This window comes from Pan paniscus, chromosome 17 (assembly GCF_029289425.2).
Source record: "Pan paniscus chromosome 17, NHGRI_mPanPan1-v2.0_pri, whole genome shotgun sequence".
Lineage (NCBI taxonomy): Eukaryota > Metazoa > Chordata > Mammalia > Primates > Hominidae > Pan > Pan paniscus.
Genome location: NC_073266.2, coordinates 25,154,486 through 25,182,461, shown reverse-complemented (window position 1 = coordinate 25,182,461; position 27,976 = coordinate 25,154,486). Strand labels below are relative to the sequence as shown.

General features: G+C 43.7%; 1 protein-coding gene across 11 annotated transcripts in view; it reads right to left on the bottom strand.

The window, feature by feature from the left end:
• PTPN2 (protein tyrosine phosphatase non-receptor type 2) overlaps window positions 1–27,183 on the bottom strand; it is a 103,325-nt gene extending 76,142 nt beyond the window's left edge. For 8 of the 11 annotated variants that reach the window (XM_034943980.3, XM_003817879.6, XM_034943981.3 and 5 more), the window contains exon 1: window positions 21,924–27,183. In XM_034943980.3, the coding sequence (XP_034799871.1) occupies window positions 21,924–21,992 (69 nt within the window). In that variant the 5' untranslated portion in view covers window positions 21,993–27,183. Of the gene's footprint in view, window positions 1–2,246; window positions 2,689–2,800; window positions 2,906–3,361; window positions 6,110–21,923 lie in introns of those variants that run through there. The other 3 variants (XM_063597168.1, XM_063597169.1, XM_034943979.3) reach the window with 3 other exon arrangements.
• Window positions 27,184–27,976: the final 793 nt, after the last annotated feature.

Here is a 27,976-nt window from a genome sequence, read left to right as displayed (position 1 = left end):
TATTTCTAGAGCCATAAATGTTCAGCAACAAGCCTGGTGCGGTGGCTCACGCCTGTAATCCCAACACTCTGGGAGGCCGAGGCAGGCGGATTCCCTGAGGTCAGGAGTTTGAGACCAGCCTGGCCAACATTGTGAAACCCCAGCTCTATTAAAAATACAAAAATTGGGCCCGGTGTGGTGGCTCACACCTGTAATACCAGCGCTTTGGGAGGCCGAGGCGGGGAATCACCTGAGGTCAGGAGTTTGAGACCAACCTGGCCAACAAAGCGAAACCCCGTCTCTACTAAATATACAAAAAATCAGCTAGGCGTGGTGATGGGTGCATGTAATCCCAGCTATTCGGGAGGCTGAGGCAGAAGAATTGCTTGAACCCAGGAGGTGGAGGTTGCAGTGAGCCAAGATCGTGCCATTGCACTCCAGTCTGGGCGACAGAGCGAGACTCTATCAAAAAAAAACCCAAAAAATACAAAAATTAGGCTGTGCGCGGTGGCTCATGCCTGTAATCCCAGCACTTTGGGAGGCCGAGGTGGGTGGATCATGAGGTCAGGAGTTCAAGACCAGCCTGGCCAAGATGGTGAAACCTCATCTCTACTGAAACTACAAAAATTAGCCAGGCGCGATGGCAGGCACCTGTAATCCCAGCTACTCGGGAGGCTGAGGCAGGAGAATCGCTTGAAACCGGGTGGCTGAGGTTGCAGTGAGCCGAGGTCGTACCACTGTACTCTAGCCTGGGTGACAGAGTGAGGCGGAAAAAGCAAAACAGAACAAAAATTAGCCAGGCCTGGTGACGAGCGCCTGTAATCCCAGCTACTCAGGAGGCTGAGGCATGAGAAGCGCTTAAACCCAGGAGGCGGAGGCTGCAGTGAGCTGAGATTGCGCCACTGCAACAACCAGCAGGCCTGAGGCTCATCCTAGGTGCCTTCGGGTTCTCTGCATTTCAACGTAGAAGACATTCTGTAAGGCTATGTCCACACTAAGCTCTCACTACTGATGTATCCAGAATGGCCAGGTTTGATCTCCCAGGAAACAGTGTTCTAAGAATTCAAGTAAATACAGAAATGTAATAGAAACCAAAAAAAAAAGCATTTTAATAGCAAAAATTAAATTATGCTTTTGCTCACATTATCACATGTAAGAAAAGGCATTTTAAAAGTTAGGTGCCATTTTGTTTATTTGTTTTTATAGAGACAGGGTCTCACTTTTTGCCCAGGCTGTTCTCGAACACCTGGGCTCAAGTCATCTACCTGCCTCAGCCTCCCAAAGTGCTACGATTACAGGTTTGAGCCAACACCATCAGCCGAGTATCTGAAGTTTTTATTTATGAAACATGATGCACAAATTTCTAATACAAAACTTCTCCATTTTTCTGGAAGTGAATGGACTGGTAAGAGTACTTTTGCAAGATATAAGACACTGTTATTAGCCTGCAACGTGGAAGAGAAATTTAATTTTATCCCTTCCAAATGGAAAGTTAATTGACTTAATACCATTTATTGGTTTCTGCATTTATCAGTAACACCTGCTCTATCATAAACCAAGTTTCAGCACACACAGGAGTCTGTTTCTAGATCCTCATTCTACTTCACAGAAGCATTTGCTTGCCCTTGAGACAGTATCAAATTTTAGTTACTACAGCTTTGTAATCAATGCATCTGGAAGGCAAGTTGTCCCCTATTTATTCTCCCCATTTGCATTGCAGTTCATGATATTTTAATTAATTTTGTAGTTTTCTTCATAAAGGTATGCTAAAGGTTAGCATAAATGTATAATAAAGGTTTATTCTTAGATACCTGATAGGTTTTGTCGCTACTGTAAATGGGATTAAAACAACAACAACAACAAAAACCTATTGACCATTACTAGTGTATAGGAAAGATATAGATTTGCAGGGAGGGGAGGCTTAAAACAACAGGCAGAGCAGGACTCCCTCCACTTCTTCCACTTCTGTGATACACACACACCCATTTTCCACACTTAAGGCCATCTGTCAGGTGCAGATTTCTATTTTTAGCCCAGAGAAACACACTTCTTTGTGTGCACTATACAAAAGAGGGTAAGGCCCCCAGTATAGTAGTAGGGAGATTTAAAATTTACAAAACACAATACAACAGCCAAGTTCTTGGGGTTAAGAAATACATTCATAACATAAATACATTTTCTCAGCTAATAAGATCTCTTGCATTGAGTCCATTCTTTCAAATCTCCAATATTGTTCTACTTTATAAAAAAAATTTCAGTGAACTTACAAGAACCAATATTTCAAAAAGCAGCTCCCAAAGGTGCATATTAGCTGTTTATTCCAATATCCTCTTTTTCTTTTTTTTTGTTTTTGTTTTTTGAGGCAGAGTCTTACTCTGTTGCCCAGGCTGGAGTGCAGTGGTGCAATCTCAGCTCACTGCAACCTCCACCTCCCGGGTTCAAGAGATTCTCCTGTCTCAGCCTCTTGAGTAGCTGGGATTACAGACGTGCGCCACCATGCCTGGCTAATTTTTGTATTTCTAGTAGGGACAGAGTTTCACTATGTTGGCCAGGCTGGTCTTGAACTCCTGACCTTAAGTGATCCGCCCGCCTCAGCCTCCCAAAGTGCTGGAATTACAGGCGTGAGCCACTGCACCCAGCCCCAATATCCTTTCTTTCTTACTAAAGGTAACTGCTTTTGTTTTCAGACCACAAGGAGCCCAGCTGAAAACTATTTGTCCCAGCCTCTAAGGTCCTGCGACAGTCTGGCCAATGGGAATAAGCAGAAACCACTGGGTTGGGCTGCAGGAAAACGCTGACAAAGAGGACTGGCTCCAGGTACCTTTGTCCTCATTGCTGCCTGCCTGGAACATAGGTTTTGCTGTCGGGGGTGAGGGGTGGGAACAGGCAGGAGCCATCCTGTGACAACAAGGTAAAATGCACATTCCTAAGAAAGGTAAGCAGAAATACCAGCATTGAGTCATGGGTGACATCAAGAAGCCACAGTAACAGCCCTTAAGTCTCTCTCCAGAATTCATATCACATGAGAAACATAAACTCCTAGTAGTTAAATCAGCTATTGATTAATTTTCTTTCCCATGTAGCTAAATCAGGTCTGTAACTAATATACGCAGCAAAACCAAATCTCAACAACAACTAGATCTGACATTGATGAGGCATTTTCAGGAATACCCAAGACACAAAAATAAACAATTTTATAAGCACACTGCATAAGCAATAAAATATACAGTGTCTGTCTAAATGGCATTAGGAAAGCAGACAGCTGAGCTATTCACTAGGTCTATCACATAAGGCAAAGCCAGCTCTACTTGTGTTCTGGAGCTAAAACTTTCCCCTTCTATCACAGATTCCGAATGTTTCCTCTGGGCACAGTGGCTCACACCTGCAATCCTGGTGCTCTGGGAGGCCCAGCTGGAAGGATCACTTGAGGGTAGGAGTTTGAGACCAGCCTGGGCAACACAGTAAGACACCAGCTCTGCCAAAAAAATTGTTCTAATTAGCTGGGGATGGTGGTGTGCATGTGTAGTTCCAGCTTCTTGGGAGGCAGAGGCAGGAGGATTGCTTGAACCCAGGAGTTCAAGACTGCAGTGAGCTAGGATCCTGCTACTGCACTCTAGCCTGGGCAACAGAGTAAGGCCCTGTTAAAAAAAAAAAGTTTCCCATCAGCAGTGAAACCTGTTAATCCAAGGTTTCTCAGCCTCAGCACTACTGACATTTTAGGCTGGCTAATTTTTTTTTGGGGGGGGGGCGGGCAAGTGGGGACTGTCTTGTGTATTGCAGGATGTTTAGCAGCAGCATCCCTGGCCTGTACCCATTAGATGTCAGTGGCACCCCTCCCTGCATCTGAAACAACCAAAACTCTCTCCAGGCATTGCCAAATGTCTTCGACAGCAAAATCCATCATGAACATATCCCCCACCAACACAGTAGAGAACCACCGTTCTCATTTAATACCAAACCACACCTTTAATCAAAACTAGATCTAAATGGCAAGGATCTTTGCTTTAAAGTATAATTTAACCAAAAATTTTAAATCTAATTATTTTTAATATGATTTTTGCTCAAAAAAAGCAAGGAATAATTGAGTCACTAGTTAATTTCTTTCTTAGTGGCAATGATCCAAAATGTAGGCAACTCATAGCACAAAGATATCTTTCACAGTTACTTATAATGTTGAAAGGCTTTAAATAAACTAAATGTCTAATGACAAAGAAAAGACTGGTTGAATAAATCATGGTACATCCAACTGAGTATCACGCAGCTCTTTTAAAAACAGGCCCTCATACCAAATTGGCAGTAGCATAAACTCACAATCTCTTGGAAAGATAATATATGACATAAACAAAGGAAAAACAAATCAGTAAATGGAACTGAGCCATTATTAATACACGCTATTTGGTAAAAAAAAAAAAAAAAAAAAAATTCCACTTAGCTCCTTAGCTGTATTTGAAACTTAAACACACATGTGCATTGCCTACATTAAGACCACACACCACCTTTTTCCAAAGTAGTCTAATTTTTGGAACATTATGAAATGGTCCATTCTGATCAATGGCCTTATAGCTTATCTCCATGCCCAAAGATTTTAAATTGTAAACATACCTACTTTCCTTTTTTTTTTTTTGAGACAGAGTCTTGCTGTGTTGCCAGGCTAGGGTGCAGTGGTGCAATCTCAGCTCACTGCAACCTCAGCCTCCTGGGTTAAATCGATTCTCCTGCCTCAGCCTCCCAAGTAGCTGGGACCACAAGTGCCCGCCACCACGCCCGGCTAATTTTTTTTTGTATTTTTAGTAGAGACGGGGTTTCACCGTGTTAGCCAGGATGGTCTCGATCTCCTGACCTCGTGATCTGCCCGCCTCAGCCTCCCAAAGTGCTGGGATTACAGGCGTGAGCCACCACGCCTGGCCTGAACATACCTACTTTCAGTGTGTTTACTTTCTCCTATTATTTCACCTCCTAATATTTTCACATAATAACATTTAATCCCTCTTGAAATTTGCTTTGAGATATATATGCATGGCTTAAAATAAGGAACTAAACTGATTCTACTATAGAAATAATTTTGCTGGGTTCAAATAATGCTGGGTTGAAATGTAAGAGTAAGATTTTTTATATTCATCTAGCTACTCTTCATTTCATAAGCAGTAATTATGCCTAAATGGTACTGTTTAAATACAGGGACTCTCAAAAGTCTCAGGACTTCTGCTTAAGAAATTCCAAAAGTATACTTCACATAAAGTCATCATTATACTTTGTTTTTCATTGCAACAAGCCTTTCAAGAGAATCACAGAATTCAGAAGGATATCTTTAAGCAGACATTCACAGAATCCTCAAACTAACTTGGTGTTATAGGATGGTCTTGAGAGAAACTGAGGCCAGGCGCTGTGAGTCATGCCTGTAATCCCAATACTTTGGGAGGCTGAGGCGGGAGAATCACTTGAGACCAGTCTGGGCAACACAGACAGACCCCTATCTCTATTTAAAAATTTTAAAATTAGCAAGGCATGGTGGTACACATCTGTGGTCCCAGCTACTTGGGAGGCAGAAGTGGGAGGATCACTTGAGCTCAGGAGGTCAAAGCTGCAGTAAGCTGTGATCACGCCACTGCATGCCAGCCTGGACAACAGAGCAAGACTCTGTCTTTACAAAAAAAAAAAAAAAAAGAGGCCGGGCACAGTGGCTCATGCCTGTAATCCTAGCACTTTGGAAAGCTGAGGTGGGTGGATCGCCCGAGGTCAAGAGTTTGAGACCAGCCTGGTCAACACGGTGAAACCCTGCTGAGGCGGGCAGATTGCCTGAGCTCAGGAGTTTGAGACCAGCCTGGGCAACATGGTGAAACCCTGTCTCTACTAAAATAAAAAGAGTGAGCTGGGCGTCATGGCATGTGCCTGTAGTCCCAGCTCCTCGGAAGGCTGAGGAACGAGAATTGCTTGAACGCAGGAGGCAGAGGTTGCAGTGAGCCGAGATCACGCCACTGCACTCCAGCCCCACCCCACTCCCCCCCCCCAAAAAAAGAAAAAACAAAAAACTAAAGGTTAAAATGACGTAGCCACTTTAGAAAAACAAATGCTGAACAAAGAGTTAACATATGAACTAGCTATTCTACTCCAAGGCACATACCCAAGAGAAACGAATACATACGTTCACACAAAAACTTGGACACATATGTTCATGGTAGCGCTTTTAATAATAGCTAAAAGTAAAACAATCACTTGTCCATCAACTGGTGAATGGATAAACAAAATGGTATATATCTATATAATGGAATCTTACTAACTTAGAAGAAGAAACAAAGTAATGATACATACAACACAGATGAAACTTTAAAACATTATGCTAAGTTAAAGAAACCAGCCGGGCACGGTGGCTCACGCCTGTAACCCTAGCACTTTGGGAGGCCGACGCAGGTGGATCACGAGGTCAGGAGATCGAGACCATCCTGGCTAACACGGTGAAACCCCGTCTCTACTAAAAATACAAAAAATTAGCCAGGTGTGGTGGCGGGCGCCTGTAGTCCCAGCTACTGGGGAGGCTGAGGCAGGAGAATGGCGTGAACCCAGGAGGCGGGGCTTGCAGTGAGCCAAGATCGCACCACTGCACTCCAGCCTAGGCGACAGAGCCAGATTCGTCTCAAAAACAAAACAAAACAAAACAAAAAAACAGATACAAAAGACTACACATGGTATGAGACCAGGACAGGGAAATCTGGAGACAGAAAGTAGATTAGTGGTTGTCAGGGGTTGGGACGTGGGTGAGAATGGAGAATAACTGTATGTACCCAGTCTCTCCTTGGGGTGTTGAAAATATTCTGAAATTAAGATTTAGTTCCACAGCTGTGAATATACTAAAAACCACTAAACTGTACCTTTTAGGTGAATTTTATGGTATGTGAAATATATCTCGGCCGGGCGTGGTGGCTCATGCCTGTAATCCCAGCACTTTGGGAGGCTGAGGCAGATCACGAGGTCAGGAGATCGAGACCATCCTGGCTAACATGGTGAAACTCCATCTCTACTAAAAAATACAAAAAATTAGCTGGCCATGGTGGTGGGCACCTGTAGTCCCAGCTACTCGGGACACTGAGGCAGGAGAATTGCTTGAACCCAGGAGGCGGTGGTTGCAGTGAGCCAAGATCGCGCCACTCACTGCATTCCAGGCTGGGTGACAGAGCAAGATTGTCTCCAAAAAACAAAAAACAAAACAAAACAAAAAAACAAAAACACTCTGGGCCAAGGCAGGAGGATCGTTTGAGGCCAGGAGTTCAAGACCAGCCTGGGCAACATGGTGAAACCACGTATCTACAAAAAATAAAAATAAAAATAAACAAATAATAAATAAAAATAAAGCCAAGCGTAGTGGTGTGTGCCTGCAGTCCCAGCTACTTGGGAGGCAAAGCTGGGAGGATCACTTGAGCCCAGGAGGTCAAGGCTGCAGTGAGCAGTGACTGTACCACTGCACTCCAGCCTGGGTGACAAAGTGAGACCCTGTCTTAATAAATAAATAAATAAATAAATGAATGAAATAAAAATGGAACTCCTGTATCAAGGGCATATTTTGCCAATATTTCTCAAGAAAGACTGAAAGTGAGGTTTTGCCTCACACTCAACATTATCAGTACTTTTTTTTTGGTCCTCAGATGTTGTCAAGATTTTTCTGTATTGCTTACTCTTTCAGATGTACCTCAAATTTAAACTTTCTTTTGGCTGACTTCAAAAAAAATACATTATAGATACGTGCCAAGTCTTCATCAGAACTGGGTTAGCTTCTCCATTTGAGTCTTCCTTGTCGCTTAATAGAGTTTCGCTTCAGTCTCCTCTGTTCCCTTTCAGGAATTTCTATCACAGACTTGGGGAAGTGCTCTCTCCTAACGCTCATTTCGCACACCTCTTTCCTGAGTTCTGAGAGATTTTTCTCAAGCCACCTCAGTGTTCTGCATTATCTACTCTGCTAGTTGGTACTGAACATTCTATTTTAACAATTGTGTGTTATAACTTTAAAAACTCTTTACTGTTCTCAGTTTCTTTTCTTTTCTCCACCTGCTCTTGTATTTGGACACCTGAATTACAGCTGCCTCTACCTCATACTATTTTGCATGCCCTCAATGATCTTGGGGTGAATTTTTCGTTTGTCTAACAACATATGTTTGGTCATCTTTACAGAAAGTGAATACACACATCAGTTCTTAACCCACACCTGTGTGGCTGCTTACACTGTTCACTATCAATTCCTTAAGTCTCAAATATGTGGGAAAGACCCTTCTCTAGTGTGAAGTAATCACAAAGGCTTGTTCTTACCACTGCACTTTGGTCACTTCAATGATAAATCAGAAAACAAAAACAAAAGCTTCCAGTGCATGGGATTACAAGACCTTAATAGTCCTGGGAAATTATACTTATTTGTCATAGTTTTTTTTTTTTTTTTTTTTTTTTTTTTTTTGAGACTGAGTCTCACTCTGTCTGGACTGACTGGAGAGACTGGAGTGAAGCGGCGCCATCTCAGCTCACTGTAACCTCCGCCTCCCGGGTTCAAGCGAATTCTCCTGCCTCAGCCTCCCAAGTGGCTGGGATAACAGGTGCATACCACCATGCCTGGCTAATTTTTGTATTTTTAGTAGAGACAGGGTCTCACCATGTTAGCCAGGCTGGTCTTGAACTACTGACCTCAGGTGATCCGCCCGCCTCGGCCTCCCAAAGTGCTGGGATTACAGACGTGAGCCATCACTTTCATTTGTCATAGTTTTCTGCCTTTCTTGCTGTCAATTTTTACCTCTATTTACACAATTATGCCTAACAACTCTTTCTTTTTAAAAACTTCAAACTTCAGGCCGGGCGTGGTGGCTCACGTTTGTAATTCCAGCACTTTGGGAGGCTGAGGTGGGCGGATCACGAGGTCAGGGAGATTGAGACCAGGTGATCTGCCCGCTTCAGCCTCCCCAAGTGCTGGGATTACAGGCGTGAGCCACCACACCCAGCTCCTGATTTGTTTTAACAAGTGAAGCTATAAAACAAAGGCTCATATTCTGAATTTTAAAGTTTTAAGGCTGGGCGTGGTGGCTCACGCCTGTAATCCCAACACTTTGCGGGGCCCAGGCAGGCGAATCACTTGACATTAGGAGTTTGAGACCAGCCTTGCCAACACGGCAAAACCCTGTCTTTACTAAAAGTACAAAAACTAGCCGGGCACAGTGGCACGTACCTGTAATCCCAGCTACTCGGGAGGCTGAGGCAGGAGAATCGCTTGAACTCCGGAGGCGGAGGTTACGGTGAGCCGAGAACACGCCACTACACCCCAGCCTGGGCAACAGAGAGACGCCGTCTCAAAAAAATAAATAAGTAAAATTTTAATTTTATTTTACTTATATTTTTGAGACAAAGTCTTGCCTTGTCGCTCAGGCTGGAATGCAGTGGTGTGATCACAGCTCACTGCAGCTTTGACTTCAGAGGCTCAAGTGATCCCCCCACCTCAGCCTCCCAAGTAGGTGGGACTGCAGGCACACCACCATGCCTGGCTAATTTTTTATTTTTATTTGCTATGTTGCTCAGACTGGTCTCAAACTCCTGGTCTCAAGCAATCTGCCTGCCTCGGCCTTCCAAAGCGTTGGTATTACAGGCGTGAGCCATGGCGCCTGGTTTTGAAGTTTTTATTTTAAAAATCTATATTACTGCAACTTAATTTCCATCATTATTGGGATGAAATAGTTATAATATTTTATTAAATAATGTCAAATAATATTTTTAGTATTTCGTACATAGCTTTGTTCTATGTATGGCATACAGAAAACATTACATCGTTAGACCATATTCTCCCTCGAACTGCTACGATGTAGTAGCAAATAAGAACTTAAGAAATTGAAAAAGAATAATCTTCTGTTAAATTTTAATTTTATAAGGCAGGACCTTAAGATAATCCCAAATTGATAATGAGTTTCTCCTTATGGGCTAACATACCTACATTTCTTTCTTTATACTTTAGGTCTCTAAGTGAATCCTAAATTATATGATGAAAAGTGTTCCCTTTGTTAGTCAGATGTTTGTGCATATACTCTCTACAAAGATGCTCAGAAAAGGACACAGTGAAGTATGAAGAATCTTGCATACTTTGAAACACCATTACTTTAGGATGGTAAAATAACCACTTACTTATAGCCCTTAATATGCCTGCCACTGGTTGGGGAGAGAAGATCCCTGGTGGAGTAAGTTCTTTTCTTCATTACATTTTTTTTTTCTTTGAGAAGCTCTCTTTGAGGAAGAGAGTTGAGAGACTAAAACAGCTCACTGTCACTGAACCCTACTGTGTGTCAGGCATGTGCTATGTGCTTTTATGTGTGTTATCTAAGAGGTGGTTACAAATGAGAAAACAGACTCGACTTCCAAGATTATACTGCAGTTAGGTAGCAGATACAGATAGGAATCCAGTACTTAACTTTAGCATATATGTACATATAGAAAGAGAGAGAGAGAGAAAAGCGTGTTGTTTGTTGTTTGTTTTTTTTTTTTGAGACAGAGTTTCGCTCTGTTGCCCAGGCTGGAGTGCAGTGGCGCGATCTTGGCTTACTGCAAGCTCCGCCTCCCAGGTTCACGCCATTCTCCTGCCTCAGCCTCCCGAGTAGCTGGGACTACAGGCGCCAGTGACCACGCCCGGCTAATTTTTTGTGTTTTTAGTACAGATGGGGTTTCACCGTGTTAGCCAGGATGGTCTCGATCTCCTGACCTCATGATCCGCCCACCTCAGCCTCCCAAAGTGCTGAGATTACAGGAGTGAGCCATCGCACCCGGCAGCACATACATATTGTTTTACTCATATTTACATATATTTATATACATATGCTCCCTATGTATATATGGATTACATGGACTTGGCAAAAATTAAACTGTACAAAAGGGTATATAGTGAAAAAGTTAAGTCACATTCTCCTCTCCCTCAATCCTTTCCCTTAGGTGATAACTGTAACCAGTGCCTTGTATATTTTCCAAGAGACATTCTATCCATATATAAGCCAGACTGCCTGTCTGTCTTCCTCCATCCAAGTATCCATCCCACCCTCACAAAACAGATATTAGCATACTGTTTTGCACTTTGCTTTTTCACTTGGTATATCTTAAAAGTACTTCCATATAGATGATGAGTTCTTTTTAACAATTTAATAGTATTCATCACTTAGCCAGTCATCTATAATAGGACACATAGGTTATTTCTAGGTTTTAGCTATTATAAATAATGCTGCTATGAATAACCTTTCAAAGAAGCTATATCAATGTATACTGTCACCAATAATATAAGAAACTGCCTGAGCTTCACCTACACAATTATATTAACAAACTTTTTCATCTTTGTCTGATAGGTGAAAAATGGTATTATTATAGTCATAATTTGAAATTGTTATTATTGCGAAGGTGAACAGCTTTTCCTGTTTTTAAAAGCCATTTGTATTTCCATTCTCTTTTTGATATGTAGGAGTTCTTTACATATTAAGAAAGTTCAATTTTTGTCACATATTGAAAATATTTAAAATTTTTTATCTTTTGACCTTTATGATATTTTTTTATGTCAAAAATTTAAATTTTTATGAAATCAAACTTAAACCTTTTTTTTCTAGGTTTCTGTGACATGGCATTAAAAAATCCTTTTTCACTCTGTTGATTACAAAAAATTTGCTCCATTGTTTTCTTATATAATTTTATGGTTTCATTTCTTTTATGTTTAGATTATTGCCCAACCGGGACTTTACTGTAGTATAAAGAATGAGGCAGGCCAGGCATGTTGGCTCAGATGTATAATCCCAGCTCTCTGAGAGGGAGGTGGGCTGATCACTTGAAGTCAGGAGTTCAAGACCAGCCTGGCCAACATGGGGAAACCCTGTCTCTACTAAAAATACAACAATTAGCTGGGCGTGGTGGTGCACACCTGTAATCCCAGCTACTGAGGAGGCTGAGGCAGGAGAATCGCTTGAACTCAGCATGCAGAGGTTGCAGTAAGCCGAGATCGTGCCGTAGCATTCCAGCCTGGGCCACAGAGCAAGACTCTGTCTCAAACAAAACAAAACAAAACAAAACAAACAAAAAAACAAAAACAAATAAAAAACCCACAAAAAACATAGAACAGAAGCAGTTCCCACTGTTACGAAGTTACTCCAACTTTCTAGGGCTACCCTGATGTACCAGGTCCTTTACTGGGACTAGAGGGGTACAAACTCTAGGAATCCTGTAGCCTTACCTCAAACCACAGGAAGAATTCCTAGAAGTACTATAAAGTAAACTGTAATGAGAAATTGATAGCTTTCAGACTATAAAACTGTTCAAATATAGTGAAAGAAGAAATAAAATAATTCAGTATCAGATTTTCCTTAGGGGAATGAAAGCAGTTTGAAAAAAGGTTATAAATGATCAGTGACACGAACCAAATGAAACTGACAGAGCAAACGGCATATTAAATCAGACGTACTGGATTTGAAAAGTTATTCATTGCATTCCCTTCCTCCATTCCTTTCGTTTGAAAAGTATCCAACCTTGAGCCAGTTTCTTTGTTTTGAGACAAACAGTGCTGGGATTACAGGTGTAAGCCACCAGCCCGGCCCCTGAAATCAGTTTCTTGACCACAATTTCTTATCCTAGGGATCACCAGGCTGGCCTATGAACCTACTAAAACCACATGCTAAGTTTGTGGGGGATTGTATTTGTGCGGACATTTCCTCTCATAAACATGTTTCATCTTAAAGGTGTCTAAAGGTATCCATGATCTTTAAAAGCAAGGATTTCACTGTTAAGTCAAAACAACTTCTTGAACCATTAGTAGTACTGTACCATACATAGAACATTAAATCGGCACTACATTTAAATACATTTAAAATGGCATTACGTTCATTTTTAAAAGCTATTTCAGATAATGGCACTGCAGGGCAATGCTATTCCAATTAAGAATGTAACAGGCTGGACGCGGTGGCTCACGCCTGTAATCCCAGCAATTTGGGAGGCCAAGGTGGGTGGATCACCTGAGGTCAGGAGTTCAAGACTGGCCCAGCCAACACAGCGAAACCCCATCTCTACTAAAAATACAAAAATTAGCCGGGTGTGGTGGCGCATGCCTGTAGTCCCAGCTACTTGGGAGGCTGAGGCAGGAGAATCACTTGAACCAGGGAGGTGGAGGTTGCAGTGAGCCAAGATCGTGCCACTGCACTCCAGCCTGAGTGACAGAGTAAGACTCCGTCTCAAGAAAAAAAAAAAAAAGTATATAACAGAAAAGTTTAGTTTTCTTCTACTCAGGAAAGTGAGAGCTTATATTCTTTAAAGTTAGCCTGTGGAACTGTATCTCTTCCTCAGTTATCAGCTGCTATGTCTTAAATTTTACATGCTAAACTGATTGAGGATTTAGTATATGGCTAATCACTCTTATCCAAAGTAAGAGTGGTATTATTAAAAGTTCCAGTTTATTAGTTGGTTTAAATATCCTCTGACTCTCAACAGCTTTCCATTAAGAAAAAACTACCTTAATGGGGCATTAAGTTAAGGAATAGAGAGTAGAGAATCTAGATGAGGATTTCCAAGGGAAACAAATCATACGTAACGTTTATTCAAGAAAGTGAAGAGCACACTATGCTAATTTTAATTTCGCATACCCAGACCTTATCTGTCCATCTCTCTGGTTTATCTGGACTATTTGAGGACCAAAGGGAAGAATGGGAGTAGAGAGTGGACAGGTAAGAGGACAAAGACAAGGCAGCTAAAAGAACAGCAGGGGACTGAGAGAGCTATAACAGTTCTCCAACTGGGAATCAGAAATTCTCTGTGGAGTAACAATCTGGAAAAAGTAAAAAGGCCTTTTAAGAATCTGGTTGGCCAAGCACTGTGGCTCCCCAGCATTATGGAAGGGTGAGGCGGGAAGATCGCTTTAGCCCAGGAGTTCGAGACCAGTCTGGACAACATGGTGAGAACCCGTCTCTACAAAACATAAAAAATTAGCCAAGCATGGTGGCGTGCATCTGTGCAGTGAGCCGTGATCTCATCACTGCACTCCAGTCTAGGTGACAGAGTGAGAACCTGTCTCAAAAAACAAAACAAAACAAAATTCTGGTTAAGGGCTGGGCATGGTGGCTCATGCCTGTAATCTCGCCACTTCTGGAAGCCAAGGTGAGCAGATCACTTGAGGCCGGGAGTTCAAGACCAGACCAGCCTGGCCAACGAGAACAACAACAACAAAAAAAAGAAGAAGAAGAAGAAATGTGTCAGGCGTGGTGGTGTGTGCCTGTAGTCCCAGCTTCTCGGGAGGCTGAGGCAAAGGATCACTTGAGCCAGGAGTTGGAGTCTGCAGTGACCTACGATCGTGCCACTGCACTCCAGCCTGGGTGACAGAATGAGACCCCTTCTCAAGAAAAAAAGAAGATTCTGGTTAAAATCAAGAAATCAAAAAGGCAACTAGAAAAGCTAGGAGACAAACGCAACTATCTGGATTTCCGTAATTATAGATATCAGTAATCTATAAACACATGTCAAAGGCAAAACAATATGATTTCTAGGTATACATTCCCCATTGGGGCACCCATCCCAAGGCTGCTTTCCCTTCAAGCAGTGGTCTTTACCTTTTGAGGGATCACAGACAAATCCACTAAGAAACTGACAAAAGCTACAGAATCACCTAGAAACGAAATACCTGGGAACACACGTACATAAAATTTAGCAGTTTCAGGAGATTTGCAAATACCTTTCAAGTCTGATCCCTGGATCCCAGACACTGTTTTAAAGGCCTCAAGTCCCAAAATGACCCTACCTATTATAACACATCCACTCCCTCCTAGCCATCAAAATTAAGACGATTCCCTCTGTGCCACTGATCTCAAATAGATCATAAGAAGAAAGCACTACAGGTAGTCACATGGGTAAATTAGGGCAGTGCTGAAACGAGAATCAGAAGGACTGGATTTGAGTCCCAGTTATGACACTAGCAGATATTGTAACATCCGGTAAGTCACAACACTGTATTGGCCCAGTGTTTCCTCAGCCATAAATGAGGGGTTTGGAATAAACTAAGGTGCTGACATTTTAAAAGCGAACAGTTTTCCTGTGTTTACTGAATATTTACTGAGCATCTAACATGTTTCAGGTCCCATAGGTAGGTGGTGGGAAAACGAAGAAAAAAAAAGACCACCCTCAAGGAGCTACACAGAACAGACAAGTAGACAGTTACAAAACAATGTGGTTTATATTCTAATACAAGAATATAGAGAACTAAGAAATGAGAGAAGGGGGAGCATTTAACTTTGCCCAAGGAGACTACAGTCTAGTCTTGAAGATGTTTCCCAAACAGATATCGCAGGCATGGAGTATATCCAACACATGAAGACTCCAAGGTGAGAGAGAGTAGCCAATCTTCAAGGGAATTCAGAGTTTGTGCAACCACGTAAAAGCACTGAGATTAGACAGCAGGCAGGAGAATGTGTAACTAGTAGGCAAGGTAAGTGTTTTAGAATAAGACAGCTTTGATTCACCTGCCTAACTGGCTGCCCCACTGTAAGTATGAGAAGAACAGTGTGCACTTGATATCTGACTTCTAAAAATTAGCTGACTCACAAATGCTAAAAATTGTTCTCTAACAATATTTGAACTACAAATTTCTAATAAAGAAAAATGGCGGCCAGGTACAGTGGCTCATGCCTATAATCCTAGCACTTTGGGAGGCCAAGGCGGGTGGATCACAAAATCAGGAGATCAAGACCATCCTGGCTAACACGGTCAAACCCCGTCTCTACTAAAAATATAAAAAATTAGCCTGGCGTGGTGGCGGGCGCCTGTAGTGCTGGCGGGCGCCTGTAGTCCCAGCTACTCAGAAGGCTGAGGCAGGAGAATGGCGTGAACCCGGGAGGCAGAGCTTGCAGCGAGCCGAGATGACGCCACTGCACTCCAGCCTGGGCAACAGAGCAAGACTGTCTCAAAAAAAGAAAAAGAAAAAAGAAAAATGGCCAGGCACAGTGGCTCATGCTTGTAATCCTAAGCCTTTGGAAGGCTGAGGTGGACGGATTACTTGAACTCACGAGTTGAAGACCAGCCTGGGCAAGATAGTTAAACCCTGTCTCTACAAAAAATACAAAAAAATTAGCCAGGCCCAGCTACGTGGGGGACTGAGGCAGGAGGATGTCTAAAGCCCAAGAGGTCGAGACTGCAGTGAGCTGAGATCACGCCACTGCACTCCAGACTGGGTGACAAAGTGAGACCCAGTCTCAAAAAGAAAAGAAAGAAAAAGGAAAAAAAGAAAGAAAAAGAAAAATGTGGCTGGGCGTGGTGGCTCACACCTGTAATCCCAGCAGCACTTTGGGAGGCCGAGGCAGGTGGATCACCTGAGGTCAGGAGTTCAAGACCAGCCTGACAAACATGGTGAAACCCCGTTTCTACTAAAAATACAAAAATTAGCTGGGCATGCTGGTGGGCACCTGTAATCCCAGCTACTCGGGAGGCTGAGGCAGGAGAACTGCTTGAACCCGGGGGGAGCGGAGGTTGCAGTGAGCTGAGATCACACTACTGCACTCCAGCCTGGGGGACAGAGCAAGACTTGGTTTCAAAAAAAGAAAAATGAAGTCAGTCAGGAGTTCCATTGTTTATAAACCCTAATTAATCAACCAATTTCCAAGAGGCTGAGGTGAGAGGCTCACCTGAGCCCAGGAGTTTAAGGTTGCAGTGAGCTATGATCGCACCACTGCACTTGTACTCCAGACTGGGCAACAGAGTGAGAACTCTTTAAAAAAGAAAGGAATTTAAAAATAAATAAGCCAAATTCCTTCTGAGCCATCACTTCTTAGAAACAACCCATAACATAGCTTTTGCGATTCCCCAGTTTTAGTCTTTTCCTCAGTAGGCACACAGACTCCATTCCTTCTCTCTGCCTTTCTCAAAGCTCAGCCTGATGAAAACAGCAATCAGCAGTGACAAAAGGAAAAGCCAAAAAGGGATCATGAACATTACTCAAAAAGTCAGAATTAACCTCACACAATCAGACCAAATTAAACTCTTCCAACTGCACCCTTTGTTTTGCTGTTCTTGTTTTAGAGACAGGATCTCACTCTGTCACCTAGTCTATAGTACAGTGGCACAATTATGGCTCACTGCAGTCCTAACCTCCTGACCTCAAGTGATCCTCCCACCTCAGCCTCCCAAAGCGCTGGGATTACAGGGATGAGCCACCGCCTGGCCAGCACTCTTTCACGATCAATTCTTCCACCTGTGTGCTCTTGGTCCCACTGACTCTTGCTTTCTAAGATTTCTGGCTCCAACAATCATCCCTTCTATTTCAACCTCCACCTCTCTCTTTAGGTTCATCCCTGCAATCACATAAATATATCAAGTTGCCCTTTCCTCGTAAAAAGTCATTCATTCAGCACATATTTTCAAGTGCTTACTAAGCACCTGGTACTGTGCAAAGCACTGGCAGTGCCTTCATGAAACTCTGAAGAAGTAATAAAAAATATAAACTCAGATTAACAGAGTCTGTTCTGCTCCAACCCAATAATTCATTTCTAAGAAACCTCCTATTATCAAACTCATGAAATAAAAGACACTTTTCAAAAGGAGCAAAAAGGAATAAGGGACCAGAGTTCCAGACTCAAAATACTAAATTCATTTTTCCCGCAAGAATTTCAACAAGGTATCAAGTTCTCCTACCACTAAGCAAGTCCAGCTTTTAGTTGTACTCAGTTTTTGCTCAAGAGCAAAGCCTTTCTTTTCCCAGCTCCATGAGCATTACCAAAAAAAGCACAACTCTTCAAAAACATTATCAGAAACATCACCCACTGTTGTGCTACACAAAGCAGAAAGCCACCTTAAACACTTTTCCTACTCAAGCTGTGTTACTTTCAAGATAGTGGTTTGCTTAATGCAAATTGTGTTCCCGAAATCATTTGCTGCTGTATGACATCCAATTCCCGCTATGAAAGGGGAAGTCTTGGGATGCTAAAGAAGTACGCAACAGGGGCTCATACCCAGCATGGGCAGGTCAAGAAGGCCTGCCAAGGAAGTGAGACTTCAGGGATGAGTAGGAGGCAGTTTAAGCAAGAAAGGAAAGAGAAGGGGGGAAAGTTGTGCCAAGGCAAAGAGAACGACATTTACAAACGCCCTAAGGGGAGAATGGACACACACACTTCCAAGAATACAACACAGTGGAAAAGAGGGAGGAAAGTGATAGGGGAAATCAAGCAAGAGACACAGGCCATGAGGTCTTGTGAGCCGGAGGAGGGGCTGAATTTACACTGTGAGCAACGGGAAGCCGTTCAAGGGTTTAAGTGAGAAGTCACACAATCTTGCTTCATTTTAGCTACCTCTCCCCACTTCTTCAAGTTGGGCTTCTAAAAAGAGCAGTGTACACTTGGTAGTTTGCATTTCCTCCTACCTTCTCTCCTGAACTCCGGGTATCTGTCTTGTGTAGTCCGCTGACACGACTCCCTTTAAGGTATCTGTTAATCTAGCTGCTCAATGTCATGGCCCTCTCAGGCTGGCCCTTACCTGTCAGGTGGCCCTGCTCACCCTCAACTCCCTCCACTGCTTTCCTCCCCACTTCTGTGGTTGTTCCTCACCAGTCTTTTTTGCAAGTTCCTCTTTCTCCACCCATCCTTTAAATGATGTCTGTCAAGATTCTGTCCTTGGCCTTTGATATTTCCAAACGCTCTGTATCTTCCCTAGATGATCCCATCAATGTCTAAGACCTCAAATATCACCCATGTGTTCATGATTTCCAAAATCACATTTACTCAGACCCTCTCTCCCAAACTCCAAATTTATACATTCAACTAGCTTCATTTCAGTGTCTCGCAGGTACCTCAAACAGAATTAAAGTTTCAAAACCAAACTTGTACATAACGTATACCCCTTTACCATTTCATTTCAAATCTGTATCTCCCCTCCATCCCTCCTGCCACTGCCTAACAGAAGTTCATCAGGTCTCTTCAGGTTTACTCCAACCGACTACTGCCCTGTGCTGCGTGCCTACACTTTCCTCATCCAGTCTGCTAGCAGTCAGAACGATCTTGCTAACAAGTAAATATGATCAGCCCCGAGCAGTGGCTCATGCCTGTAATCCCAGCACTTTGAGAGGCCGAGGCAGGCGGATCACCTGAGGTCAGGAGTTCGAGACCAGCCTGGCCAACATGGTGAAACCCTGTCTCTACTAAAAGTACAAAAAAATCAACCGGGCATGGTGGTGTGTGCCTGTAATTTCAACTACGCAGGAGGCTGAGGTAAGTGAATCACTTGAACCCGGGAGGCAGAGGTTGCAGTGAGCTGACATCGCACCACTGCACTCCAGCCTGGGTGACAGAGCGGGACTCTGTCAAAAAAAAAAAAAGAAGCAAATATGATCATGGTATTTGCAGACTTACAATTCCACAGTGAGTTCCTATTAAACAGCTCAAATTCCTTAGTCTGATCTAGGCTCTGCCTTACTCTCCAGCATCTCAACTTCACACCAGTCTCCAGGCTAAACTGTGGGTGGTTCTCTCAGCATTCCCTCAGTGCCTTTGTGCACTCCCTCCTTGCTGGAACAGTAATTCTCTTCACCTCCCTCGTCCTCTTCCCCTGGCCAATGTCTTTCAAGACTTAGGTGAGGTCCTCCCTCCCCCGAGAAGCTTCATCAGAACTCCCATGTGCACCCCTTTTTGGGAAATACAGGACTCCTAGGTACCCAACTCCACAAGACCCTGTGCTTCAAGCTAGCTTTACATGTATCACTTTAACGTTTTCATCAGCTTACCTATTTACAGGGCTGCATCCTTAAAAACTGGGACTCCTGTCTTTTAACAAGAATCCTCAGTGTCTAACACTAGCACATAACAAGCATGTTATGAACGAATGAATGAAAATATGGAACTACAATGAGGCCCCAAAAGAATAAGCCCTAGAGTGAGCACCTCGAGGGCAGGAACCTTGCCAGGAGCATTCTCTGCTGAATCCCCAAGGCCAGGAGCAAAAGCTGCAACTCCACTGGGGGTCCGGGCATATTTGTGGAATGGCTGAATGGACGTTCTAAGGCCACAGGAAAACACATAGCCCAAACTTCCTGACTTGCTTTCCATTACTAACTTGCTTGGTTTGTGACCTACTTTTACTGTAACACCAGTGTGCATGCCATGGTTTCTACTGACCAAACTAATGGTCTTGTTTTCAACTAGGAAAAAATAATAAGAGCATTGACCAACCAAGGAAACTACAGGATTCCTCGGTAAGAATCCATAGAAGGATTTCCTTATCTTTTTGAAAATGGATGTGAAATCTCCAGTGGATGCGAGTTAAGTTCATTTTTCTGGAAAGAGGAATCACAATTCTCATTGAATTTTCAAGGATATTAATGATACCAAAGAAAATTAAATTTCTTAAACCAAAATGTTAAGCTGAATTAAGTTATATTCACTTTTCTCTTTTCAAATCTATTTCGATATATAACCTATCCCTTAGAGAGACAGCAGCCTCTGCTAAAACAAATGTAACTGGAGAAGATGCAGCTGGCAGGCTCTCTCACATGAAGATTCCTACCAGAATTTGCGTTTCAGATTGTCTATAATTGGAAGAGTCCTTACCAGCATTCTTTAAAACTTAGAGCCCTATTCTAACATACTCTGTATCATGGGAATCAGAATATTTATACTTCCCACTGTGTTCAAGAAGAAAACGTTACTTTCTGAACACATTTTTCACTGTCATCTAATTAAATGGAAAGGGGAAAAACCCAGGATCATCCACATTTACAGGAAAGCCCGTCTTTTCTTTTACTTTACACAGAGAGAACCAAACATCAGAAGCAGCATTAACTTAACCATCACCAAATTCAATCTTGGGAATAATACGACAAGGATTAAACGAAGGGGAAAGCAGTTACATCATTTTAAAAGAGATAAAGTTTTGTTTGAATTAAAAGGCAGTCTAGTTGACATAAAAAAAGCGAATCACAGGTGTTTATACTACATATTGCATCTGTGTGAGCTGAACAGGCACGATTAGGGCGATAGGCATCGGAACACCGTGCCCCCGGGGAGGGGATGAGGGCACTTTCTCAGGGCAAGGAAAGGCTATTTTGATTTGAGGGGGCTTGCAAGAGGGGATTCATTTGTGACACCCGTCTGGGAGCACACATGAAAGCTGCGTTTCACTGTAGGGAAAGTATACCTCAGTAAGGAAAACTATAAAGAGAATGACACGCTATCACTGGACGAACACAAGCAAAGCCTCTTTCGTTCCGGGAAGGTTCTATGGGGGCCGAACCCACGCTGGGCGCTGCTGGGCCACGGGGGAAAATGAAGACGGAGGGTCCCGAGAGCGCTGCCCTCGCCAGAGGCCACGAGCCACCCCCAACCACCGCGGCTCCGCCAGGAGAGCGAGCTTCGCCTCGCAGAGGGCTGCGGCGGCCGGCCCGGCGCCCAGAGCGGCCTGCTCCCACAGGTCCTGCGCGGGCGCCAGCTGGACCCGGACGCCGCGGCCCGGCTCGCCCGCCCCCGCCCTCACCGCTCCCGGGGACGCTAGCTGCCCACCCGGCCAGAGAAAGAGCTGTCCGCGAGCAAGAACCAAGCACAGCGGCGTGGGAGCTACGGCGGAGCTACGGCGAAGCTGCGGCCCGGAGGCGCGCGCCCGAGCGCCCCCACGGCTTTCCCAAGGACCCCCAGACCCGGCCGCGCAACGCTGGTGGCGCATCCACGCGCTCCCCAAGAAGCCGCTGTGGCACCGCCCTCCAGAACTAACTGCGCTTGCGCTAACCATGAGCTGCTCAGCTCAAGTATGCCTTTTTTTTTTTTTTTTTAAAACCAAAAGGAGCAAGAGAGCGGTCAGCGCAGGCGCGCCCCTGACGCGGCCCGCGCCGCCACTTCCGCCCCGAGCGAGAGGCTAGAGGCGAGAGGCGGGGGAGGCGGGAGGGACCCTGCGGACAGGGCACGAGTCCGGGTCTCGGAGGAGGTCGGCGACTGCCGCGTGGGTCCGCGACTCACCAAGTACAGCGGCTGCCAGCGACGCTGAGTATCCAACTCTTCGAACTCCCGCTCGATGGTGGTGGGCATGGCTGCGGGAGCGAGCTGGCGCGAGCAGAGCCTGCGCCGGCGGAGAGGCTCAGGCCCCGCACGATCCGGGGAGAGCGCTGGCGCTGCGGCGCATGCGCGCTGCGCGCCGCGCCCCGCCCCCACGCCAAGCCTGGTCGGCCGTGGGGAAAGTACCTGGAGCGTCGGACGTCAGCGCGCAGACTCGGCGCCCGAGCGCGGCGCGGAGTCGGCGGCGGGGCGGGGCGGGGCGGGGCGGGGCGGGGCGCCCAGGTGGGAGGGGGCGGGGCCAGGGGACCACCCGGCGGCCGTGGTCCCGGCGCGCGGCACGAGGTGAGCCGCCCCTTGGGCTTGCGTCTTCCGACAAGAGAGAGGCGGTGGTGTGGGTAGCGCGGGGTTACTGGAATGGGACTCCCTGAGGAAGTCCCCTGAGAAGTCGCCGGCACGCTCCGCCTTCCTTCTTGCTTCCCATTTCTCGTTTTGTTCTCAGCCTTCATAGTTTTTTAAAGTGCTGTATTTGAATATTACTTTAAACATCATCTAGGTCAGTTTAGCGGCCTGTGACCAACTTGGAAACAAATTCCTCATTCTTTTCTGCCCTGGTGTCAGCTCGTGTAAGCCTGCAGATTTTATGCCAAATAAACCGCTGGAGCAAAAGGAAAGGCAGCCAGCCTCTCCCGGAATTTGGGAGAGGGATACCTTGTTAAGAAAACGTTCTACAACTTACGAATTAGATTTAACTGTAAAAAATAGCACGTCCTCTTTTACCAAACAAACGTACTAGTTAGGGAAATCATCTTGCTTCAGATTTAAGATAGTTCTTTTTTAGTGCTTGTAATATCCTGCTGTATAATCTTCATAAGAAACGTGAAGGGTTAGGAAAGGTTTAGCCGTGCTGTCCAGTATTGGGATTTAAATTTTAAATATTAACTTAATTCCTCAGTGGCACCAGCCACATTTCAGGTGTGCCATAACCATGTATGGCTAGTGGCTGCTATGTGGCAAAGTACATATGTAGAACGTTTCTATCATCGAAGACAGTTCTTTTGGACAGAGCCGGCCGAGAGGATTACAATACTTGGGGCAGAAAAATGTCCTTAATCATATAAAATAATGAAAACCCTAGCCAGAAAAAAAAAAAAAAGTTGGCTACGGAAGCTAGAAGAAATCGTATTAACAAAAAAGCAGTCAGCAAGCTTTCTACTTACATAGTGTGATTTAGAGATACAGGAAAGCTTCCCCCGAAAGACCCCACAATGTCTAATGGTCCTTGGTTCTGAAATTCTGTCATTGAATCTGATTATTTTGATTAAAGGCATGGTATCTCCCAGAATATCCTGTGAATGTTCGCATTAGTCTGCTCATCAGATTGCTTTCCAACCAAAAAATACTGTGTTCTACAAAGGAGGGGCATCTTTATCTCAAAGCAGCAGTTCTTATCGCCAAGTATTCAGCATCTCTTTGGAATTCATTTGTCAGCCTCTCTGGTTCCGGGAGCTGTATTTGCCTATCTTAGTTTGCTGAGTGCAGCGAAGAATCTAGAACAGTGGTTCTCACACCAGCATCATTTGCATCCAGTGTGAGCTTCTTTGAAATGCAAATTTGAAGGCCTCACCCCAAACTACTGAATCAGAATCTCTGGTGTTGGGGCCCCGGGAGACTACTTAAGCAAGCTCTCCTGGGGATGCCTGTGCCCCCCCCCCCCCCCCCCAGAGTTTGAGAACGATTGCTCCAGAAGAATACCTATACAGGGCTGCACTGAAGCCCGGGGGTAAAAAGAAAACAGAGGTTAACTTGCTTCGAGATATCCTGCAGACAAGATATGACTTGGTCTCTCCGACATATGTGACTCCCAACCCAACTGGTTCCTAGCTTGCTGTTTCTGAAGGACCCCAAATGTACACTTTTGCCCCTTTTAAAGTCAAGATCAGAAGTTCTCAGGATTTTAAAATGTCAAGCTTCCCTATTGCCCCCAAATTGTTCAAATTCCTTTGATAGTAGGCATACTTTTATGTGCATACTGTTTATATATTTGAGGAAATACATAATGAACAAAGTCTATTAATTTAAAAAATTACAAATTCATTTAAAAGAATTATGAAATTAAGTAGCCATGTGTATTTTTAAATAATAGTACATATATGTATGAGATACTCATTTTACAGATAATGCTTGGTGGATTACATATTTGGATTCATAGCAATGTCTTCAACTTACTCCTTGGCCCCTTCAATCCCTGTTTGGGAACCACTGCTCTAGACCAAAGGAAATGAAGCATAGCGAGAGTTTGGAGTCCCTTCTTTCACTGGAACAAGGCCTGCCTTCTGCACTTTAGTATACTGTTTAAGAGGCTCTCTCCCCTCAATGTATAATTTATACCCCTTTCAGAGAAAACTCTACTTACTACCCATAGCCCCTCCTGTGGTTTGAATAATGGTGTCCCCTCCAAAATTCAGGTTGAAACTTTATCCTCATGGTGGCAGTATTAAGAGGTTGGCATTTTGGGAAGTGATTAAGTTATGAGGGTTCTGCTGTCATGAATTTGATTAGTGCCTCATAAAAGGACTGGAGGGAATTAGCTTGGGCCGTTTTTGCCCTTCTGTCCTGCCATGTGAAGGCCCCTAGGTGGCACCATGAGGAATGGGCCTTCAGCAGACACCAAACCTGCTGGTGCCTTGACCTTGGACTTCTCAGCCTTCAGAACTGTGAGAAATAAATTTCTGTTATTTGCAAATGACGCAGTTGCAGCTATTTCATTATAGCAGCACAAACAGACTACCCTTATAGCTAGAACTTCAGAGGCACAAGCATATCAAAATACAGCCTAAAAGCCTAGTGTCTACAAGAGCTGTACATTTATAGAGCTGGGCAGACATTTGTTATACAAATTCAGATTGTATAGATTACAGTGAGAATGAACTTCAGTTAAATATGTGTAGTTTTTAATAAACTTTTAATTGAAATATACACAAAAATGCACACAAATCACAAGTGCATAGCTCAGGGAGTTTTTACAGAGTGAGTATAGCTGTCTATCAATACTCAGGCCAAGAACAGGTACTTTATCTGTCCTCCAGAAAGCCCCTGGAGCACCATCCTAAATCCTCCCCCTTGAGTAACCAGCCCCATGCCCTCTAACACCGTAGATTAGTTTTGCCTTTTTTGAACTTTGTTTAATTATATAGTATGTGCTTTTTAATGTCTGACTGCTTTTGCTCAAGTTAGTAAGAGTCATCCACGTTGTAGGAATAGTTTGTTCATTCTTGCTGCTAAATAGCATATGATTGTTTGAGTCTACTACCATTTATTTGTTCTGAATTTGGTTGTTTCCAGTATGGCCTTATCATGAAGAGAACCATTAAGGACATGTTTGTTCTTGTCTTTTGGTAGACATACACTCATTTCTTGTGGGCATATGTCTAGGAGTGGGATTGCTGGATTGCAGTGTATCTATATGTTCATCATACACTGCTGAACAGTTTTCTGAGTGATTGCACCCGCACTTGAGCTTGGACACAGGATAAGGATGGCCACTATCATCACTTCTGTTCTATACTGTATAGTTATAGCAACAAGTGAGGAAAATTAAGAAGTGGTATAATGATTGGAAAGGATGAACAAAGTTGATATTATAGCCAATATATTGTACACATAGAAAATCCAAAGTAATCTACAGGTCAACTATTAGATTAATAAGTGAATTTAGGCTAGGTGCAGTGGCTTACACCTGTAATCCGAGCACTTTGGGAAGTCAAAGTGGGAGGATCACTTGAGGCCAGTAGTTGGAGACCAGCCTGGGTAACATAGTGAGACTCCATCTCTAAAAATAAAAAAATTAGAAAAAAAAAATTGAATTTAGCAATGTCTTTGAAAACAAAGTCAATATAAGAAAAAGCAGTTGTTTTTTTGTTTTTTTGTTTTTTTTGATGGAGTCACTCTGTCACCCAGGCTGGAGTGCAGCGGTGCAATCTCAGCTCATTGCAACCTCCGCCTCCTGGGTTCACGCCATTCTCCCGCCTCAGCCTCCCAAGTAGCTGGGAATACAGGTGCCCGCCACCACGCCTGGCTAATTTTTTAGTAGAGACGGAGTTTCACCGTGTTAGCCAGTATAGTCTTGATCTCCTGACCTCGTGATCCGCCCACCTTGGCCTCCCAAAGTGCTGGGATTACAGGTGTGAGCCACTGCGCCCGGCAGAAAAAGCAGTTGTATTTCTACATAGCAACAGCAACTAGAAAATTTTTAAACATTGGAATATAAACTACTCCGAAAAATTCTTAACAAAAGATTAGCAAAACCTCTAGTCTGAAAACCACAACATATCACTCAGAGGAATGAAAGAAGAGCTAAATAAATGGAAGGATATACGATGTAATGTCTTGGAAACTTTAGTATTGTAAAGTCGCCAATGCTTCTCAAAGTCATGTATGAATTCAGTGCAATCTCAATCAAAATCTCACCATATTTTTGTAGTGGAAATTGACAAGCTGATGCTACCATTTACAAATAAAAATGCAAGGGGCCAAGAATAGCCAAAATAATCTTAAGGAAGAAGAAAATGAAAGTTTTACCTCACCAGATAATAAGATTTACTCTAAAGCTACGATAATTAAAACAGCGTGTTCTTAGTGTGAAGATAGACAAATAGAAGAATGGAACAGAATAGAGTCTAAAGAGGAACTCAAGGGCCAAAAGTAGCCAAGAAGAACAGATCTGGAAGACATTATCCCTCCAGATATCAAGATCTCTTATAAAGATATGTGGTATCGATGCAAGGAAAGGCAAGCTGACCAGTGGAACTAAACAAAGTCCAGAAACAGGTTCACACGTATAGTCATCCGGTGTGTATCTTTGTGTGTGTGTATTTCACAAAGGCTAAAGTAATGTGTCTTCAATAAATGGTGCTACATCCAAAAGAGCATAACTATATGTTTCCATTTTATATGAAGTTCAAAAATAGACAACAGAATAGTGATTACCTCTGGAGGCAGCTGGGGGCTGCCTCTGGTAGGGTGGGGGTGTTGCCTGGGAAGAAGCATGAGAGAATCTTCAGGGGTCCTGGAAATATTCCATATCTTGATTTGGTTGGTGGTACACTGTTGTGTATAATATACACGTATTTGTACATGTGTGTATTAAATGTCATTGAGCTCCACATTTAAGATTTTTTGGACTTTATTATATGTATGCTAACCTCAATAAAACTAAAAAATTCCTCACTCAAGTGAAAACTTTTTTAATTTAAATAAAAATAAACGGTATTTCATTTAGAAATGGAAACCCGGCACATTATCTTACACAGTATTTCATAAACTACCATCACCTAGTGAATATAGCAAAAGACTGTATATGGCTTCAAAGCCACATAATGCACCTAAATTCTCTAAAATTGCCAGCAATTACAAAGTGATAGATATGAGCCACATAGGATCAAGATGGGGATTCACTCATTCCATATTTTGGAGCCACAAAGTATATCTGCTGCCTAGGTTTGGACCAAATGCAATTAATGTATCAAACAAAAAATCCTAATATTTATTCAGCTTCATCCACAGCCTCCAAAAATGGTTTTAGTAAAAGACCAAATAAATTACGGTTTTTAAAAAAGCTTTCGGGGCTGGGCGCGGTGGCTCACGCCTGTAATCCCAGCACTTTGGGAGGCCGAGACAGGCGGATCACGAGGTCAGGAGATCGAGACCATCCTGGCTAACACAGTCAAACCCCGTCTCTACTAAAAATACAAAAAATTAGCCGGGCGTGGTGGTGGGCGCCTGTAGTCCCAGCTACTCGGGAGGCTGAGGCAGGAGAATGGCGTGAACCCGGGAGGCGGAGCTTGCAGTGAGCCGAGATCACGCCACTGCACTCCAGCCTGGGCGAAAGAGCGAGACTCCGTCTCAAAAAAAAAAAAAAAAAAAAAAAATTCAGGCTCGGTGTGGGGGCTCACACCTGTAATTGCAGCACTCTGTGGGACCAAGGTGAGTGAGTCTGCCTGGCAGACATGATGAAACCT